Raw genomic sequence first — 20,185 nt, 5'->3', positions numbered from 1 at the left:
TTTCTTCTCCATCACCCACCACCATTGACTAGATAACCTAGTAATTTATTATTTTTAAAAATTTTGGTCAAAATTTCCTATAAAGTTCTTACTTTGTTAAAAAAAATTAGTCATTTTCTTAAGTCTTCAGCTGCAACAGATCTGAAACGAATATTGAATTTTTAACCAAACAGAATGCAAATATTTGAGCTTTCAACAAAAAGAAAAACACAAATAGAGTCTTCGACCAAATTTCCTTAAATTATAGTCTACAAATAAGTGTTCTTTTGGGTCAAGCAATACAAATTTATCTAACGCCAATAGACGACCATTTACCAGTAAAATGAGGATAGTATGAAATCATCTATAAATCTTTTTGAGTAAAGTGAATAATCTCCAATATTTTACTATTTCATAAATTTACAATTAAAAAATATTACAAGTAATAAGAAATAATTACAATATGTGTAATAAAATAAAAATGTTTAATTTCCATTTTGCTTTCATGTTGTGACCAACTCACCTTTAAACCCTATTATAAGAAATTCAATTTCAACCCCCAAACTAACAGAATCATCACTTGGATATAGGGGTGGGATTTTGACCCGGAAACTCGAAATCCGCCCACGACCGTCCGAGTCCGAAGAGTCCGTGACCGTCCGATGTCCGAAGCAGACCGTACCCGCCCGACCGAAAGATCCTAACCGGATGGAAGCGGGCAAAAGTCCCTGCCCGGTGGTCCGACCGAGTCTGCCCGTTTGTTTTGTCCGCCCGATCATACCCGCCCAATTACCCTACCCATTTTCTTTGCCTTTCCCTCTCTCAATCTCAGCCGACCTCACTAAACTCTCTCTCGTCCCTCTCCTTTGAGTATTGAAAGTTAAAACCCTAGAATCTGAAAAACCTAGAAATTTATCCAGCAGATCTTCATCAGGTGAATAAGGATTTCACATCCTCTCTCAAACCCTAATTTCTCTTTTTTTTAAGCTACCCAAATTATCATTTTTTACCCATTTTATTCTTCATTCAATATGATTCCAGTATTGTTTACTAAGCTTAAGCAAAACCCTAACTTTGACTACCCATAACTGAAATTTTAGGGTAAAACTCCTTTAAGCTTATTATTAGGTTAAATATTTGATTTGAGTTCTGGGTTGTGAACAGATTAGGGTTTAGATAGCTTTTGACTTGGGTTGTCATTTTTTTTCTTATTTTGTTTGGTACATTTATTAGTAGAATCTGGAATTGAAATTTTACATGTTTTTGGTGTGTTCTTAATAAGGGTTTTGTTTTTGTGATCTATTTGGTACTTGTATTAGTTACTGTATGATATTTGTTTTGTGTTAGGTTTCTAACTAATTTCATATTTTGCAGGTGAAGAGTCTAAGAGACAACCATATTATCCACTTGGTTTCTGTCTTTCTTGGCTTAGTTCTGTTTTATCTTTCATCTAAGAATTGCAAGCTCTGTAAGTATGTCTATATTTCTTGCAGTTTATATGATATCTGTGTGATGGTCAGTAGATTCTGATGGTTAGAGTTAAATTAGAATAATGAAGGTTAACTCTGATTCTGGCTATTTCTTGGTCAAGTTGAGTTCAGCAACATGTCTGATTTATTTTTTAGACCAAATGATGACAAATGTTGTAGCTTTATTGATATGTATGTCGACTGGTTTGATGTTTCATGATTTTATCTGATGGCTTTTGAGTTTTCAATGAATGATTGTATAACTTATGAAGCCCATGAAGGTAAACTCTTGGATTAGCCTAATAACTCGATATGATTCCTTAGGCCAATTTATTGGTCAAGTTGAGTCGCTTCCTGTTTATGATGGCTGATCTAGAGTTAGCAACTTGGTTTGATATGAATGTTGATTGCTTAATTTGGTTGTTGTATTACTACAACTGAAATAGTAGTAATTGTTGTAGGTCATGGACCTTGGAGCTTCATCAGCTTCTGGTCCGAGTACCGTAAATGTTGATTGCTTAACCCTTTTTTTTAGACCTTAAAGAAGCTAGGGTTGGACCGAGCTCTTAATTCACCCGGGAGACAAACCCGGGAAAGCGTCATTTTTTATACCGGAAACCTAACAAATCGCTTCACCTCTTTCAATTTTTAAGCGCGAGATTGTGTTCCTTGTGTGATTTTCAGAGAGGAAAGATGGGGCACGGCGGCTCCGCTAAAGAAGGCAAAATAGCCTCCATGAATAATCGAAACAAATCTTTAGGAGTGGTGAAGAAGCCGATGAAATCAGTTGGACCAACTCTCAAGAACCAGAAAAATCCAATGAAATCAGTAGGAGCAACAACTACTCCCAATATCCAGAAATGGCCGATGAAATCAACGCGAACAACAACAACTAATCCCAACAACCAGAAAAAACCTAGATCAGCTACACTCAAAAACCAGATTCGATCAACAGAACGAATGCTCAAAAAGGTACCTCAAAAAGTTCATCTTTTTATTGCTAGGGTTTACTGATTTATAGGTTTGGACTCAATATGTTTTCTAGTTGAAGCCATGGATTTAACATTTAGGTTTTATTGAGCATTATTATTTCTGGGGTTATAAAACAGATTGAGTTTTTAGGGTTAAGAGAGTATATATTGTATCAAATGTAATTTGGATGAATCATGGTTTAAGCTGTTTGTAAGTTCAATTTGTTAATTGACTATGCTCCTGTACACTTCAGAGATGAAACACTAGGGTTTCGAGATTGAATAAATAAAACTGCTGCATAGGCGTATTTCTTTTTCATAAACTTGTGATATTGGTAAGAGACTATACAGGATGCGGGCATGTTTTATCGTTGAAGTTTCTCCCAGTTTTGGGTTTATGTTCCACTATAGAATATAGATTTTGATAAGACAGATCTTATCACGGAAATTTATTTGGGAGTACTTATATATCAATGAGACGTTAGTTCGATAAGTTTAGTGAGTTCTTTTGTTATGGGAAAGTGAGTAAAAACTCATATTTCTTGAAAAATCGAAGAAAAATCCCCTTCTATATTCTTTAGGAGTTAGAAAGATCCTGCTACGAAAAAAAACACTGCAACACTTAACTATTTTTGGGTTTTCTAGTTTGTGTAGATCTCATGGGCATCAAAATTGGAGGGTTAAAACAAGTTCTATTGGAAAGTAATTTGTTTGAGCTTTTGATTCACCTTCTTTCGCCTTGCTAGAAGCTTTTGACCTTATATGTACTTATGTAGTACAATGTACAACACTGTTAAACTTTTTACCGTATTTTATGATCTCATGGGCATCAGAAATAAAAGCTTTTTGATAGATTTAATTCTGGACATAGTTTCAAGATATTTTTGTTGTGGAGCTGCATACTTTTCGATTTTTGTGGTTTTACTCAGTTTTGCTAAGTAAGTTTCTCAATCATGTTATGTTTCTGGCTTTATATTTATACGATGACAGCATCTTAACGTTTTTTGTTTTCTTCAAGAATTTGCCTGCTGAAGTCAAAGAAGCTCTAGAGAAGAAGTTAGAAGATCTTAAAAACGAGATTGATCGTCAAGCTTGCTTGGCAATAGAGCTTAAAATTTCCAAGAGAAACAAGAAGAGACATTTTCTTGGTATGTGTACTTTTTCATGTTTCATTGTGTTTGAGTGATGATATGCTTTTGTTTTCGTTGGAATTATTACTAACTTATACAGTGAAACATTGTGCCAATTAGAGGGAATAAAGATAGGTAGGAGCATAAAACGTCTGGAAAAACTGCAACTTACTTCAACAGATCCAACCCAGGAGGCAGATATTAAAGATCAGCTAGCTAAACTGAAGGAAGATCTCGAATATGTTAAGGTAAGCTGTATAGGTTATTGTCTTTGGTGCTCTTTTTTCAGAGATACCTTGGGTGTTAATGTCATAGTGATTTTGGATTGAGCAAAATACGTTTTGCTTCTGAATATTTGTAACTGTATTTACTTATGCGATCCATAGTTTCTCATAGATGTGCGACATACGTTAAATATTCCATTAGCTGTCTAGCTACAGGAAGGATTGTTTGCTAGTCAGAGACGAAGTTGATAGTTGTGTTCTTTGAAACAGTTCTTTCCGACACCCGAGGAGTATGTTTCTTTGTTTATTGGAGGTGATGATGCCAATGTGGTTGAAAAGCGGAACAAATGGCGCCAGCAGATTAAAGCCAATATCATAGACGCAGCGGCTAATGGAAAGGATCTAGAAGGTCAAGGTAATTTGTTTTTTATGCAAGCTTTCTTGTAGTTGGTTACTAATGGGGTCAGGGCAGGTGCATGTTGTTAACTGGACAGCTCAATGATCAAATGTTGGTGAAAGTAACCACCAAGCCTCACATTCACTTTAAATTTATCACGAAAATGAGAAAACTTTGCATTGAAAATGGCACTGAATAACTTGAAATGTTCGAAACCGCTTGCATTTTTTCGAATTCGATACATTGAGAGAGGGTTCAAGTCCAACAAAAGAACTAAAATAATTTCTTTAATTGTATGTAAATTTTCCATGCATATCCTCCGTCTAAGACTCTAAGAGAACATTTATCAGATAATATCAAAATTCACTTACATCTGCAATTTCATTACTTTTTATTTGTTTCATTGTAACCCAAAACAGAGAGATGAAGGTTTTAAAAAATTGATTGGATAAGCTGGTTTCATTTTAGTATACGTCTGGCTACTTGGTAGCTTAGTCTTTTACAGACACTTTCTTCTCTTTCTTTTGCTGTTTGGCAACACTAAATTCCAACTAATTTTCAAAATGTGAAAGAAGACTTGCATTAATATGCTTTTGCAGATCTGGAAGGTGATGATTTCTTTATGAACGGAAGCTCAAGTGATGAAGACGATGCTGCCGATGAATGTATCGATAAAAATACGAGGTATGACATCCAATGATGTTTATCTAAGAAACTCTGATTGAGTACTATAACTAAATTAGATGTATGAAAGGATAAATTGAGGCCTAAACTCACAAGGCTTCTGGCTAACAAAACCACACGTAGATCTGTTAAGGCCTAATCTTTGGTGAGGATGCCCTCGATAGGAGCTGGGCATTCGGAAATTTCAAGTCCAATAAAATAGGAAGGTCTCTAAGTAACACCCATTTGATGTATCTGGTGTAATAAGTAGTGGAAACCGTAGAATAGAGAGTTTGAGTTCATAAGCGGAAGAGAACAAGGGATCTCCTCATGTCTTTTCTTTCTGCATATTACCCAATATTGTAACAAAATCAAGCACTTGTTGAGAGGAAGGAGGCAGAGTTCAGCCACTCAAAACTTGCTTCCGATACACAAACTATAGTTTTCAACTTAAACTGTTGATAAAAATATTTTTGGCACCATAAATCTCAGCGAACGAGCTCCCAGTGCCTTCGGAAAAGCAGCATCTAGCATATCTAAAGAAAAAGTCCCTACGTCCCTTCGTGGTTCTGGAAAAGCTGCATCTGGAATTCCTAAAAGGAAAGCCTCGACACCTGCATCTGTAAAACCTGCATACCAGCCATCTTTTTCCGACAAGAAACAGGTTATTTCTTTTACGTGTTCTTAGATTGCTTTAAAACAAAGCTGTTATTTGTCTTCTCTTACTTTACATTACTTTCTTTCATTTCTTAGAAGCACAAGGCTGCTGAAGCTGTAATCTCTCCTCCTTGGTCGTCAAATAATTCATTCCGAGACTCAAAACACCAGTCTCAAGTAATTCATCCCAGAGTTGGATTTTCCTCGGTCAAGAAACCATTCAAAGAGAGAATTCCACTGTCGTCATCTTTTAACAAATCGGATAGCAAGATACCATCTTCTTCCAGGAATCGTGAATATTCAGATGCTGGGGCAGGACATAATAATCAAAGTTCAAACTCTGAGGTTCATAAACCTAAAAGAAAAAGGAGACCAAAGAAGAAAAAACAACAGGTATGTTTTTTTGAGCATAACTAGAAGCACGTAACTGGGACCAATTTTTTTTATGATAAACCTTCTTTCTGAAAAACCTGCAATTTTTTTCTCCAGGTATGATCAGATAGTGAAGAGTGCTACAGTCACAAGATTCCAGTTGAACTGTTAGATTAGTCCAAAGTTCGTCACCCCACTTTCTTCGTTTTCTTCTTGTGGTCGCATGAAATTGCAATGGAGGAACTACAATATTTCTCAAAGTCTCAAATTGTGTAAAATATTTTTTTCCTCAATTCATATATTATGTAGTTCTTTTTCTATCCATTATGAAATTTTCATCTTTTTCATGCTCTGGTGAATGATCAGGACCACGTTCTCAACTGAGAATTGAGTCACATAAATATGACATGTATGGTCTGGGATCTGCGGGCAGGCGATACCTCGGTACGGGAAACCTAGAACGCTATCATAGTGATGAGGAAAAAAGAAAAGAAAAACAAGTAGACTGGATTTTCAGATACTGTTTACGCAGTAGTGAATGTATCAAAATGTAATTTACATGGATTTGTTGTTTAATGTTCAAGTTCGGATGCTAAATGTGCTCCCAATTTGCTTCTCAAATTCTTATAAATTATTGTTTGTTCTCGGAGGTTTTCTTTGCCCCTTTTGCCAGACTTAATCTCCTTCTTCGATGCTACTCGTTTCTCTTTTAGATTCTATACTGCTGCAGTTTCTAAATCTACTGTTTAGGTGTTTGACTCTTGATTAATTTGTTAGCACCTTGTTTTAGGTGTTGATTCAGCAGGAACTAGAACTCTTTGCTTAAGAGTATCTTTTGCATCGGATTGGTTTGGTTCACCGCTCAGACGTATATGCTTGCATCTCTCCTCGTTCTAGTTGTTTCTTTTACTGCTTTGGTATTATGGGAAATTTGCTTTCTTAGGTTTTATGTCACTTGTCTTCACTTTGACTGGCATACACTCTCTTTGTTCACAATTTACCTGTTCTTTCCACTTAGATGAGTACTTGTACTTGAGGTTTTTGGGGACATGGTCTCTATTTAGAAGAGAATTTTGTGGGTACCTCGAGAATCTTGTAGTTGAATGATTCTTTCACTTGTTTGCCTTATATGTTCGATAGCCATGTTTGAGGAGTCTTAACTCTGTTTTCTCGTCGGTAGGGAAATGTTGGTTCTTTGCTAGTTTTTGGGATCGCCCTTCTCCCTCCAATCTTAATTCTGGAACGGGATGTTAGTTGTCTAAGATACAAATTGGGTTGAAACGAAAAAAAAGTTCTTGGTTTATTCGTCTGTGTAAAAGGCGTTCAGTTATACAAACAGTTTGGATACCAAACCAATACAACCTGTTATCAAGCTATGAAATCATTTAAATGGAGAGATTTTATGATATTTTCCAAGGGTTTGAGAGGATGGAGATGAGAGAGGAAGAAGATGAAGACGAGAGATAACTGAGGGAGTTGACGGATGAAGAGAAAAAAATAAGAGTAAGATTTTTTTTTTGAAAGTAACCAAGATAGTCATTACAATGACATTGATACATCAATGAGATGTGATAAGCACGATAACCGTTTATGTCAACACTATCATTACATAAGGCCACTGTAATGGAGGAGACAAGAATACATAAGGCCACTGTAATGGAGGAGACAAGAATACATAAGGCCACTGTAATGGAGGAGACAAGAATACAACAAGAATATTTTCTGGGGTACAAAATTTTAAGTTTCTTTGACATTTTTTTTTTCTTTTGTTTCCCCCAATCATACTACAATTACTTCTCCATGCCGATAAACGTCGTCGGAAAACAAGCGACTTTTTTTTCTTCAAATGGTTCTCTCTATCTTCTAGCGATCACCTCCGACAACCATCATCAGTATTTGCATTTTTCTTTCCCTTTCCTCTCGCTCCCAAACTTTCTCTCTCACAAACTGTAACTTTCTTTTTTTCTCTTTCTCTCAAACTTAAACTTTTCTCTCTCTCTCTCTCTCTTTCTTAATCTTACTGTTCCTACGAAGGGAAGGGTTCCGTTCGCCGGAATTCCCTTCGTCTAAAAGACTTAGACAGTTCTATGACCCTTGATCAAGGGTTTGAAACCTTCCTCGAGTTTTTTAGGGATTTGCCTGCAACCTTTTCCTATGGTCGAAACAATAAAATCTAGAGAGAGGGAGAGAGAGAGAGTAAGTTACATTTGTAAAAAGAAAAAGGAAGAGAGTGAGACTGATTTAGTAGGGAGAGATTTAGCAGAGAGAGAAAGAGAGAGGAGGGAAATGGTAGTGGTGGTGGTGGTAGAAATTGGTGGGCTAAGATCAGGAAGAAGTTTTGTTGCCTCTAAAAACTTGGGACTAACTGTAACATTATAAGAGAAAGAACTTTACGTTGCCTCCTCGAGGGAATATATGCGAAGCTCGTACATAGCTTGGTGACCTGAAATAGGGTGTCGTGTTGGAGATGTCGAGGCCCCAGTGACACCATGCCGCACCTGTGATTGCAACCCAGGATCAGCTTCCATATGAAGAAGTGTACATGCAACACAGGCTGCTAAAAACCTCCCACAAGGTGAAAAGTGAGCACCCATTTCACTGCCAAGCGCAAACATAGTATAACAACAATGTTAATATTCAATGAGAGAGAGAGTTTCTAACATAAATTAAGTGAGAAGATATACCTACAAAGGACAGCATGGGGGATAGTTAACCGGCATTTTTCTGCATCAAGTGACGCACATGGATTGTTAATATCATGTGGCCATATTCTAAGCTTCACGGTGCAGGGCAATTCTGTGGCAGCTGCTGCAGCCAATGATGAAGCAAGTTCAGATTCAGTTCTAGCAACAACAGGTTGAAGTTCAGTTTCTCCGTTTGTGATATTAATAAAAGCAGCACCTTCTCCAGTTCCAGACAGTGTGGTAGAACGAGAACGAGAAGACCGATGACGGGCACCAGATGTTCTAGATTGACTAACACCATTTAGCGCCTGTGATTCCGCACTACGTGCAAGCAGATTAAGGCCTGCAGTGTAGGATCCAGTTAAATGAATCCCAGATGAGTTTTCATGAATGGCATCACTAGGAGGAACCATTGGATGTAAACCAGCTTGACTTTGGCCCATTAGCCAACCTTGAACGAAAGGAAGTTCCCAAAACATTGGGTCACCAAAAGGAAAAAATTGATGAATTTGTCCGATTTCACCACTTCTTAAAAGCATTTGGAGACCTGAATTTCCAGAAACATTTGATAGATAGATTCCAGGTGTGACCTCATAGCCTGGCCTAGGTTGCCTATTGAGAGTTTGGCTATCATTTTGCTGATTCATTTCAGTAGTCTCCATAATGTCCATAGCAGAGTCGGGCACCATTTTCCAAGTCTTCTGGTAACTGATATGAGCTCGAATGAATTACAGGAGAGACCTCCATTGGAGAAGGTGAAACCAGATAGTCGTGCTGGTTTCCTGCATTTATATCACTTTGAAGCTGCAAAGAAGCAGAAGAATCAACCATTTGCTGCAAACTACTTAAACCAACAGGTCTATTCACATGTTGCAAAGAAGTTCTTCCTTCATCTCTTGCAAATGGCCAGAACAAGAACGGAGAAGATAAAGGAGACATATTAGTTTCACTTTGTTTACGAACACCAGAATGAACATTTGCAAAAAACACAGCAGGAGGAGGATAATGCAAGTAACCCGCAGATGTTGCCTGTGTCATCGGGGAATCTGGAGAGTCTAGATCATTGACCTGCAAATAGTCCAATTAAGCAGTAACTCAATTAAAAACACAAAAAGACAAAAGAGTATTAAGAATAAAATACAAATGCAAAATTTCTTACCTCAGCTGTTAAAAGAAAAGGAGCAGCATGTGGATGGAAATGCACAGCCCGGAGTGAGCGCCTAGTTTTCAATACGATTGTAGGTGCAAATGTCTCTCCCCTCTTGTTGTAGTGCCATATGTACAGCTATAAAAGGATTTTAAATGTCAAAGAAAGAAGTTAACACAATGTCAAATCGATATAATAGAAATGTATGTCAGTCAATTAACCCTTCTTCAAATGATTTAACTGTCCAAAGTCCCAGTGTTCCAGATAATGGACCCTTACCTTGTGACCAGAAGCTACAGCTAGAAGTTCCCCTTGGGCATGAAAGGCTATAGAAGCAATAGGACGGTCTGCATGTGAGAAAAACTGTCAAATATCACATTTACACTTTAAACATAAATGCTTTATTGTTTTTAAAGAACTTTTGACTAAGAAGCTCTGAAAGAGAAATTACAAAAATCACGGGATCCTATACACTCTGCAGTATTTGCATCCCATAACCGAACTTCGTGGTCCAAGCTTCCACTAGCAAGTATCTCTGGGTGTAACGGATGGAACCTAACCTGCAAAAATTCCATTGGATCGTGAGCAGAAAAAATATGTAATAGCAGAAGTAGTCTAGTCACACAGGATTTCAGATAACTAGTGTGATTAAGGAAAAACAATTAATGCACATATGCACACATATATACATTTATATCTATATATATATATACATATAAACTTGAGAATACAACGTTCTTACCACCCAAGGCGTTCGACGATGACCGCTCAACACTTTCAAGCAGCTCCCACTCTGGCAATCAATTATCTTTACCGTGTGGTCACCACTGGACCCAAAGCAGTATATAGTTCAGTTGGTGGAGAAGAAAAACCAAATCACCCGACACAAAATATCATAATATAAAAACAAAATCATAACTTATGTGTAGAAGCAAGTGTTCTTCCATCCGGACTAAATGCTGCTGCAATAGTCGACCTTGGAGGAGGTAGTAGAGGACAATACTTCGCCGATAAATGTCTCAAGGACTCTGCCTCTACCCTAAAATTGTTATATTTCAGGAATATCAAATGTCTGTAACTTAAATGCACAAGGATGTATGTAATTTATTAAAGATCATCCCTTTTATAACTTTTAGGACTAATTATATGAAATGATGCAAGCATCTAATTTTTTTCCTGTCACAGGTAAGAAACAAAATAGTGTTCATGTTACATAGAAGTGGAGATATTGGTTTCTTTCCAAGAGACTTGGGCAATATATATATAATATATATTATTGGAAACATCCATCAACAAACAAAATGTTACTTGTTTCATATTTAAGATGCAGTTTATGTTAGTAAACATGTGTGTATTTGTGTGTGTATATATATATACCAATGCAAATTTCATTCTCACTCATATACTGAAAGCTTAAGTGCAACAAATAACTATATGGGGGGCTCGTACTCAACTCAGGAATATCAAATGTCTCTTTTGGACTTGAAATTTCCGAATGCCCAACTCCTATCGAGGGCATCCTCACCAAAGATTAGGCCTTAACAGATCTACTTGTGGTTTTGTTAGCCAGAAGCCTTGTGATTTTAGGCCTCAATTTATCCTTTCATACATCTAATTTAGTTATAGTACTCAATCAGAGTTTCTTAGATAAACATCATTGGATGTCATACCTCGTATTTTTATCGATACATTCATCGGCAGCATCGTCTTCATCACTTGAGCTTCCGTTCATAAAGAAATCATCACCTTCCAGATCTGCAAAAGCATATTAATGCAAGTCTTCTTTCACATTTTGAAAATAAGTTGGAATTTAGTGTTGCCAAACAGCAAAAGAAAGAGAAGAAAGTGTCTGTAAAAGACTAAGCTACCAAGTAGCCAGACGTATACTAAAATGAAACCAGCTTATCCAATCAATTTTTTAAAACCTTCATCTCTCTGTTTTGGGTTACAATGAAACAAATAAAAAGTAATGAAATTGCAGATGTAAGTGAATTTTGATATTATCTGATAAATGTTCTATTAGAGTCTTAGACGGAGGATATGCATGGAAAATTTACATACAATTAAAGAAATTATTTTAGTTCTTTTGTTGGACTTGAACCCTCTCTCAATGTATCGATTTCGAAAAAATGTAACAAGCGGTTTCGAACATTTCAAGTTATTCAGTGACATTTGCAATGCAAAGTTTTCTCATTTTCGTGATAAATCTAAAGTGAATGTGAGGCTTGGTGGTTACTTTCACCAACATTTGATCATTGAGCTGTCCAGTTAACAACATGCAACTGCCCTGACCCCATTAGTAACCAACTACAAGAAAGCTTGCATAAAAAACAAATTACCTTGACCTTCTAGATCCTTTCCATTAGCCGCTGCGTCTATGATATTGGCTTTAATCTGCTGGCGCCATTTGTTCCGCTTTTCAACCACATTGGCATCATCGCCTCCAATAAACAAAGAAACATACTCCTCGGGTGTCGGAAAGAACTGTTTCAAAGAACACAACTATCAACTTCGTCTCTGACTAGCAAACAATCCTTCCTGTAGCTAGACAGCTAATGGAATATTTGACGTATGTCGCACATCTATGAGAAACTATGGATCGCATAAGTAAATACATTTCCAAATATTCAGAAGCAAAACGTATTTTGCTCAATCCAAAATCACTATGACATTAACACCCAAGGTATCTCTGAAAAAAGAGCACCAAAGACAATAACCTATACAACTTACCTTAACATATTCGAGATCTTCCTTCAGTTTAGCTAGCTGATCTTTAATATCTGCCTCCTGGGTTGGATCTGTTGAAGTAAGTTACAGTTTTTCCAGACGTTTTATGCTCCTACCTATCTTTATTCCCTCTAATTGGCACAATGTTTCACTGTATAAGTTAGTAATAATTCCAACGAAAACAAAAGCATATCATCACTCAAACACAATGAAACATGAAAAAGTACACATACCAAGAAAATGTCTCTTCTTGTTTCTCTTGGAAATTTTAAGCTCTATTGCCAAGCAAGCTTGACGATCAATCTCGTTTTTAAGATCTTCTAACTTCTTCTCTAGAGCTTCTTTGACTTCAGCAGGCAAATTCTTGAAGAAAACAAAAAACGTTAAGATGCTGTCATCGTACAAATATAAAGCCAGAAACATAACATGATTGAGAAACTTACTTAGCAAAACTGAGTAAAACCACAAAATCGAAAAGTATGCAGCTCCACAACAAAAATATCTTGAAACTATGTCGAGAATTAAATCTATCAAAAAGCTTTTATTTCTGATGCCCATGAGATCATAAAATACGGTAAAAAGTTTAACAGTGTTGTACATTGTACTACATAAGTACATATAAGGTCAAAAGCTTCTAGCAAGGCGAAAGAAGGTGAATCAAAAGCTCAAACAAATTACTTTCCAAGAGAACTTGTTTTAACCCTCAAATTTTGATGCCCATGAGATCTACACAAACTAGAAAACCCAAAAATAGTTAAGTGTTGCGGTGTTTTTTGTCGTAGCAGGATCTTTCTAACTCCTAAAGAATAAAGAAGGGGATTTTTCTTCGATTTTTCAAGAAATATGAGTTTTTACTCACTTTCCCATAACAAAAGAACTCACTAAACTTATCGAACTAACATCTCATTGATATATAAGTACTCCCAAATAAATTTCCGTGATAAGATCTGTCTTATCAAAATCTATATTCTATAGTGGAACATAAACCCAAAACAGGGAGAAACTTCAACGATAAAACATGCCCGCATCCTGTATAGTCTCTTACCAATATCACAAGTTTATGAAAAAGAAATACGCCTATGCAGCAGTTTTATTTATTCAATCTCGAAACCCTAGTGTTTCATCTCTGAAGTGTACAGGAGCTGATAGAGATGAATGGCAGCAACAACCACAAAAGGTGTATCGGAGGCGTCAAAAGAAAGATTCTAAGGCCCAAATTCTGATTTGGCATGTTTTAGATGAAGGGCCCTCTTGGAATCTTGAATAATGTGGGCCTAATCCAAAATGGTTCCACCTTGTTTAAAGTTTTAATGTCTTTTAATGTCTGTTAGTGTCTCTTTAATGTCTTTAATGTCTTATAGTGTCTCTTTAATGTCTTAAATGTCCTTTATAATGTCTTTTAGTGTCCTAGGAGTTTTAGAAGTTCAACAGTCTACAAGTAAAGATGGCAAAGGTTGGTTTTAGGTCTATATAAGGCCTGTATTTCTGTTGTTTGAGGAGAGACAGAGAGTATTCCAACAGCTATTTCAGCTTTATGTGTTTGTGTGATGCAAATACCCCAAAGGTGTGATGCCTAAGGGCTCTAGGAGTGATTCCTAGTTTGTACTAGTGTGATGCTAGTGTCTTTCTATAATGTAATCAAGTTATTTTGTTCCTTAATTCCAGTTTCCCATTTCTGTCCTACATCATTTTGGTATCCGAGCGAGGTTACGTATGGCAAATAGGTCCGGAAGAAATCTTCGAGGAAGAATAACTGATGACCAGCGTGACGAAATCCTTTTCAGAACTGTAGATCAACTCAATGATATAGAAATCAGACTAAGAGAGATGGAAACTCGAACACGCCATCCAGGTAATAATTCTGAAGCTGCGGGACAAGATGACCAAGCTGGTAATGATGAAGAGGAAAATCAAGACGATCAGCCCCAAAACAGTCCACAAAGACGTAGGACTCGTGTTTTTGAACTAAGAAATATGAGGCAACCAGAACATGATGCAGCTGGTGATATTACAAAGAAAGTAAGGATTGAAGTACCAGATTTTGAAGGTAAGGTTGACCCAACTCTATTTTCAGATTGGCTTACATCAATCGAAGAGTATTTCGATTGGTTTGATATGACTGATGAGCGACGAGTTAGATTTGCTAAGATGAAACTGGTAGGCTTAGCAAAAGTGTGGTGGAATGGTGTTGAAGGAGATATCAGACGAAAGGGACTGCCATCAATTGACACATGGCAAGAAATGAAGATTAAACTACGAGAGAAATACATGCCAGCAAACTATCATGACAAATTGTGTGATCAACTTATTAACTTAAAGCAAGGCAGCATGCCAGTGATACAATACATGCAGAAATTTGATGAGCTTAAAACTAGGAGTGAAGTGGTGGAAGATCCTCGACAAGCCCTTGCTCGATTTAAAGCAGGCCTAAGAGCTGACATAAGAAGGGAATTACTTCGACATCCAATTTACAATCTGGAACATGCTTTCCAACTTGCGTTGGACATGGATGAGTACCTAAGCTACCCTACAACAAAGAAGTTTGGGAGTCAAACCATGGAAACAGCAAATCGGAGATCTAATGATGGAGTTCGGACAGCACCAAATCAACAAACAAACAAATCTCAAGTTTTTAGGGGTTCTTCTACTAGAGATAACGCCAATGGCAAACCCTTTTCAGGAAATAAGTGCTTCAAATGTGGGGAGGCTGGTCATTTGGCATACCAATGCCCAAAGAAGAACTTACATATTGTTATAGAAGACGAAACGGAAGTCGGTTTACAAGAAGATGAGGAGAATCAAAATTTGTTTGATTACGGGACATATAACCCCGATGACTTAGAAGAAGATGAAGAAGATACGTCTCATTTATCTGTTGTTAGGCGCATCCTAGCATCTCCAAAAGTTGAGAAAGAAGATTGGCGACGTACTTCAATCTTCCAAATGTTGGTTCGTTGTGGTGACCAAGCTAAAAAGCTTATTATCGATGGTGGGAGCTGCATGAATGTTGTTTCAGCAACCACAGTTGAACACCTTAAGCTTGCTGCCCAACCGCACCCACATCCTTATAAAGTGGCATGGATAGACAATACCTCAATCCCGGTAAGTCATCGCTGCCTCGTTTCACTTTCTTGTGGTACTTATAGTGATTCCATTTGGTGTGATGTGATTCCTATGAAAGTTGCCCACATAATTCTTGGGCGCCCATGGCTTTATGATCGTGAAGTACACCATCACGGGAAGGAGAACACATACAGCTTCACATTCAACAACAAAAACATTGTGTTGAAGCCTATGAGTGCAGCTGAAATTGAAAAATACAAGGAAAAGAAGCCCAAAACTGTTGTTGCAAGCAATAAAAAGTCCCTTCACATGATTACCAAGAAGGAATTTGAATTAGACAGCAAAGAATCGGGATTTGTGTATATTGTAGTGCAGAAAGAAGTTGATAAAACTGCTGCTGTCCATTCCCCTTTGATTCCCTCAGAAGTGTCGAAGTTATTGGCTGATTTTTCTGATGTGGCACCTGAAGAGCTACCTGATGAACTGCCTCCTATGCGTACTATTCAACATGCAATAGACCTGGTTCCGGGATCACAACTACCTAATCTTCCAGCTTATCGCATGAATCCAAGTGAGCATGCTGAGTTACAACGGCAGGTTAAAGAGTTGTTAACCAAGGGTTTTATTCGTGAAAGTTTAAGCCCTTGTGCTGTCCCCGCGTTGCTCACACCAAAGAAAGACGGTACTTGGCGTATGTGTGTTGATAGTCGTGCTATCAATAAGATTACCATCAAGTATCATTTCCCAATACCTAGACTTGATGATCTATTAGACATGATGGCTGGTTCTCTAATATTTTCCAAGATAGATCTCAAAAGTGGCTACCATCAAATACGCATAAGGCCAGGGGATGAATGGAAGACTGCATTTAAGACGAAGGATGGTCTATATGAATGGCTAGTCATGCCTTTTGGCTTGTCTAACGCCCCTAGCACATTCATGCGCTTCATGACTCAGGTATTACAACCCTTTATTGGTCAATTTTTGGTTGTTTACTTTGACGATATCCTTATATACAGCAAAACAAAAGAGGAGCATCTAGTCCATTTGCAACGAGTTATGAGGCTTTTACGCCAAGAGAAGCTCTATGTTAACTTGAAGAAGTGTTCCTTCATGAGCACACATGTTGTTTTTCTAGGCTTTGTTGTTTCAGCGAAAGGTGTACAAGTCGATCCGGATAAGGTAAAAGCTATCACAAATTGGCCAACTCCGAGTACGGTACATGATGTACGAAGATTTCATGGTTTGGCAACATTCTATAGGCGTTTTATCAAGAATTTTAGTACTGTCATGGCACCTATAACTAATTGCTTGAAGAACGGGCAATTTGTATGGACGAAGGCAGCATCAATAGCTTTTGACGAGATAAAGAAAAGGATGACGGAAGCTCCTGTTTTGCACCTTCCTGACTTCTCAAAGGTGTTTGAAGTGACATGTGATGCATCACATGTGGGAATTGGAGGTGTTTTAAGTCAAGAAGGACATCCAGTCGCATTTTTCAGCAAAAAACTTAATGAGGCAAAGCAAAAATATTCCACGTATGACAAGGAATTTTATGCTGTTGTTCAAGCCCTTCGTTATTGGCGGACTTATCTTATTTTTCAAGAGTTTGTGCTATTCTCTGACCATGAGGCTCTCAAATACATAAACTCTCAAAAGAATTTAAATCGTCGTCATGGTAAGTGGGTTTCTTTCTTACAAGAATATGCTTTTGTTATCAAGCACAAGGCAGGTACTGAAAACAAGGTTGCTGATGCTTTAAGTCGAGTAGTTCATATCCTCTCTTCCATGCAAGTCCAAGTTGTCGGTTTTGATTTACTAAAAAAGGACTACCCCTCTTGTAAAGATTTCAGCATCATCTATGCTGATTTGTTGGCTGGACAGCAAGGAGTACATACTGAATTTTCTATACACGATGGCTACTTGTTCAAGGGGACTCAACTTTGTTTACCCGACACGTCTCTTAGAGAGCAAGTAATATGGGAATTACATGCAGGAGGAGCAGCAGGTCACTTTGGAAGAGATAAGACTATTGTGATGGTTGAAGATCGATTTTATTGGCCAGGCTTGAAAAGAGATGTTGCCAAAGTCGTTTCTCGTTGTCGAACTTGTCAAACAGCAAAAGGAAGGCGGAAAAATACCGGCTTATATATGCCATTACCTGTCCCTCATGAACCATGGCAAGACCTAAGCATGGACTTTATCCTTGGGTTATCAAAAACCCTAAGAGGCCATGATTCCATATATGTGGTTGTGGACCGATTTTCGAAAATGGCACATTTTATTCCGTGTACAAAGACTGCTGATGCTGTCTTTGTTGCTAAGCTCTTCTTTAAAGAAGTAGTTCGACTTCACGGGTTGCCTACAACCATCGTCTCGGATCGTGATGTGAAGTTTATGAGTTATTTTTGGCGTACCCTATGGAAATTGCTGAATACAAAGCTGAAGTTTTCTTCTTCTTTTCACCCACAGACGGATGGTCAAACCGAAGTTGTTAATCGAAGTTTGGGTGATTTACTTCGTTGCCTCGTGGGTGACCATGCTCCTAGCTGGGATCTGGTCATTCCTATGGCTGAATTTGCTTATAATAGTTCAGTGAACAGATCTACTGGTCGCAGCCCCTTTGAAATAGTAACTGGTATACTGTCAAAGAAGCCTATTGATTTGGTTCCTTTACCAATTGAAGCACGCCCTAGTGCTGAAGCAGATGCTTTTAGTAAGCACATTCGGGACATACATGATGAGGTAAGGCGAAAGATTGCAATCAGCAATCAAAATTATAAAGCACATGCCGACTTGAGGAAGAAGTTTATTGAGTTTAACGAGGGAGACATGGTTATGGTACGAATCAGACCCGAAAGGTACCCTAAAGGTACTTTTAAGAAACTTCACTCTAGAAGTGCTGGTCCATATATGGTTCTTAAGAAGATCAGCTCTAATGCATATGTTCTCGACTTACCCAAAGATATGGGCATAAGTAATGTGTTCAACATTGAGGATCTTACTTTGTACCATGAACACGACAGCTATGTAGTTGACAAGGATCCTGTCATTCGTCTACCACCAGCCCCACATTCAAAAGAAGAAATTGAAGACGTTGTAGATCATCAAATTGTTTCTACTAGGGCAGGTGGTTATCAAAAGTATTTGATCAAATGGAGGGGACGCCCACTTTCAGATTGTACGTGGATTAGAGATGATGAGTTTCAAAGACTCGACCAAGACCTTTATGAGAAGTTTCATGCAATTAACTCGCCGGGGTCGAGTTTTCTCAAGCCAGGGAGAGTTGATAGAGATGAATGGCAGCAACAACCACAAAAGGTGTATCGGAGGCGTCAAAAGAAAGATTCTAAGGCCCAAATTCTGATTTGGCATGTTTTAGATGAAGGACCCTCTTGGAATCTTGAATAATGTGGGCCTAATCCAAAATGGTTCCACCTTGTTTAAAGTTTTAATGTCTTTTAATGTCTGTTAGTGTCTCTTTAATGTCTTATAGTGTCTCTTTAATGTCTTAAATGTCCTTTATAATGTCTTTTAGTGTCCTAGGAGTTTTAGAAGTTCAACAGTCTACAAGTAAAGATGGCAAAGGTTGGTTTTAGGTCTATATAAGGCCTGTATTTCTGCTGTTTGAGGAGAGACAGAGAGTATTCCAGCAGCTATTTCAGCTTTATGTGTTTGTGTGATGCCAATACCCCAAAGGTGTGATGCCTAAGGGCTCTAGGAGTGATTCCTAGTTTGTACTAGTGTGATGCTAGTGTCTTTCTATAATATAATCAAGTTATTTTGTTCCTTAATTCCACTTTCCCATTTCTGTCCTACATCAGGAGCATAGTCAATTAACAAATTGAACTTACAAACAACTTAAACCATGATTCATCCAAATTACATTTGATACAATATATACTCTCTTAACCCTAAAAACTCAATCTGTTTTATAACCCTAGAAATAATAATGTTCAATAAAACCTAAATGTTAAATCCATGTTCCAGATATGTGACCTAAAACCCTAAAAATATCAAACCTTGCTCCTATTATATAAACTCTTCAACCACTATTACAAAATAAGAGTGAAATACATTAAAAAATAGCTTCAACTAGAAAACATATTGAGTCCAAACCTATAAATCAGTAAACCCTAGCAATAAAAAGATGATTTTTGAGGTACCTTTTTGAGCATTCGTTCTGTTGATCGAATCTGGTTTTTGAGTGTAGCTGATCTAGGTTTTTTCTGGTTGTTGGGATTAGTTGTTGTTGTTCGCGTTGATTTCATCGGCCATTTCTAGATATTGGGAGTAGTTGTTGCTCCTACTGATTTCATTGGATTTTTCTAGTTCTTGAGAGTTGATCCAACTGATTTCATCGGCTTCTTCACCACTCCTAAAGATTTGTTTCGATTATTCATGGAGGTTTTTTTGCCTTCTTTAGCAGACCCGGCGTGCCCCATCTTTCCTCTCTGAAAATCACACAAGGAACACAATCTCGCGCTTAAAAATTGAAAGAGGTGAAGCAATTTGTTAGGTTTCCGCCCGATCATACCCGCCCAATTACCCTACCGGTTATATTGGAAAAAATCACACAAGGAACATTCTTCAACGATTTTATTTTGGAAAAAATAACACTACCCTTAGTATCAACAATAAATAGATGGTGAGGTGAGAGAGGGACCAACACTTTCATGCTTCCTCATTTCAAACCTACTGG

The 20,185-nt window shown here is 37.6% G+C and overlaps 1 protein-coding gene and 1 pseudogene across 4 annotated transcripts; one reads left to right on the top strand and one right to left on the bottom strand.

Moving 5' to 3' along the window:
• Positions 1–513: 513 nt before the first annotated feature.
• LOC147556381 (uncharacterized) lies at positions 514–6,459 on the top strand. Of its 3 annotated transcripts, none has more exons than XM_086664271.1 (10): positions 514–913; positions 1,354–1,447; positions 2,133–2,420; positions 3,438–3,567; positions 3,670–3,797; positions 4,044–4,188; positions 4,770–4,854; positions 5,326–5,497; positions 5,587–5,883; positions 5,980–6,459. In XM_086664271.1, the coding sequence occupies exons 3-10, from the start codon at positions 2,142–2,144 to the stop codon at positions 5,983–5,985; spliced, it is 1,242 nt and encodes a 413-aa protein (XP_086520397.1). In that variant the 5' UTR covers positions 514–913; positions 1,354–1,447; positions 2,133–2,141; the 3' UTR covers positions 5,986–6,459. The 3 variants fall into 3 exon arrangements, with proteins under 3 accessions (XP_086520397.1, XP_086520399.1, XP_086520398.1); XM_086664273.1 differs by having other exon boundaries at positions 771–913; positions 5,590–5,883; XM_086664272.1 differs by having other exon boundaries at positions 781–913; positions 1,354–1,451.
• Positions 6,460–8,173: 1,714 nt separating this feature from the next.
• Positions 8,174–20,171, bottom strand: LOC147556380 (uncharacterized; annotated as a pseudogene). The gene is made up of 12 exons (XR_015235338.1): positions 19,650–20,171; positions 12,654–12,783; positions 12,424–12,551; positions 12,033–12,177; positions 11,364–11,448; positions 10,616–10,732; positions 10,436–10,520; positions 10,145–10,253; positions 9,973–10,040; positions 9,706–9,831; positions 8,547–9,614; positions 8,174–8,460 (listed from the first exon to the last, which is right to left on the bottom strand). The product of XR_015235338.1 is annotated as an uncharacterized LOC147556380 (transcript).
• Positions 20,172–20,185: the final 14 nt, after the last annotated feature.

This window comes from Eschscholzia californica, unplaced genomic scaffold (assembly GCF_041429995.1).
Source record: "Eschscholzia californica isolate CP2 unplaced genomic scaffold, dmEscCali1.0.p SCAF_2, whole genome shotgun sequence".
Taxonomy (NCBI): Eukaryota; Viridiplantae; Streptophyta; class Magnoliopsida; order Ranunculales; family Papaveraceae; genus Eschscholzia; species Eschscholzia californica.
The sequence above is the reverse complement of the archived record's forward strand: the minus strand, read 5'-3'. Positions and strand labels throughout refer to the sequence as shown.

Bases quoted from the DNA above. Each gene is read 5' to 3' on its own strand.
- LOC147556381 (XM_086664271.1), top strand. From the start codon at position 2,142: ATGGGGCACGGCGGCTCCGCTAAAGAAGGCAAAATAGCCTCCATGAAT. The intron at 3,568-3,669 runs GTATGTGTACTT...TGTGCCAATTAG, and splicing joins CAAGAAGAGACATTTTCTTG to AGGGAATAAAGATAGGTAGG. The intron at 5,498-5,586 runs GTTATTTCTTTT...TTCATTTCTTAG, and splicing joins CTTTTTCCGACAAGAAACAG to AAGCACAAGGCTGCTGAAGC.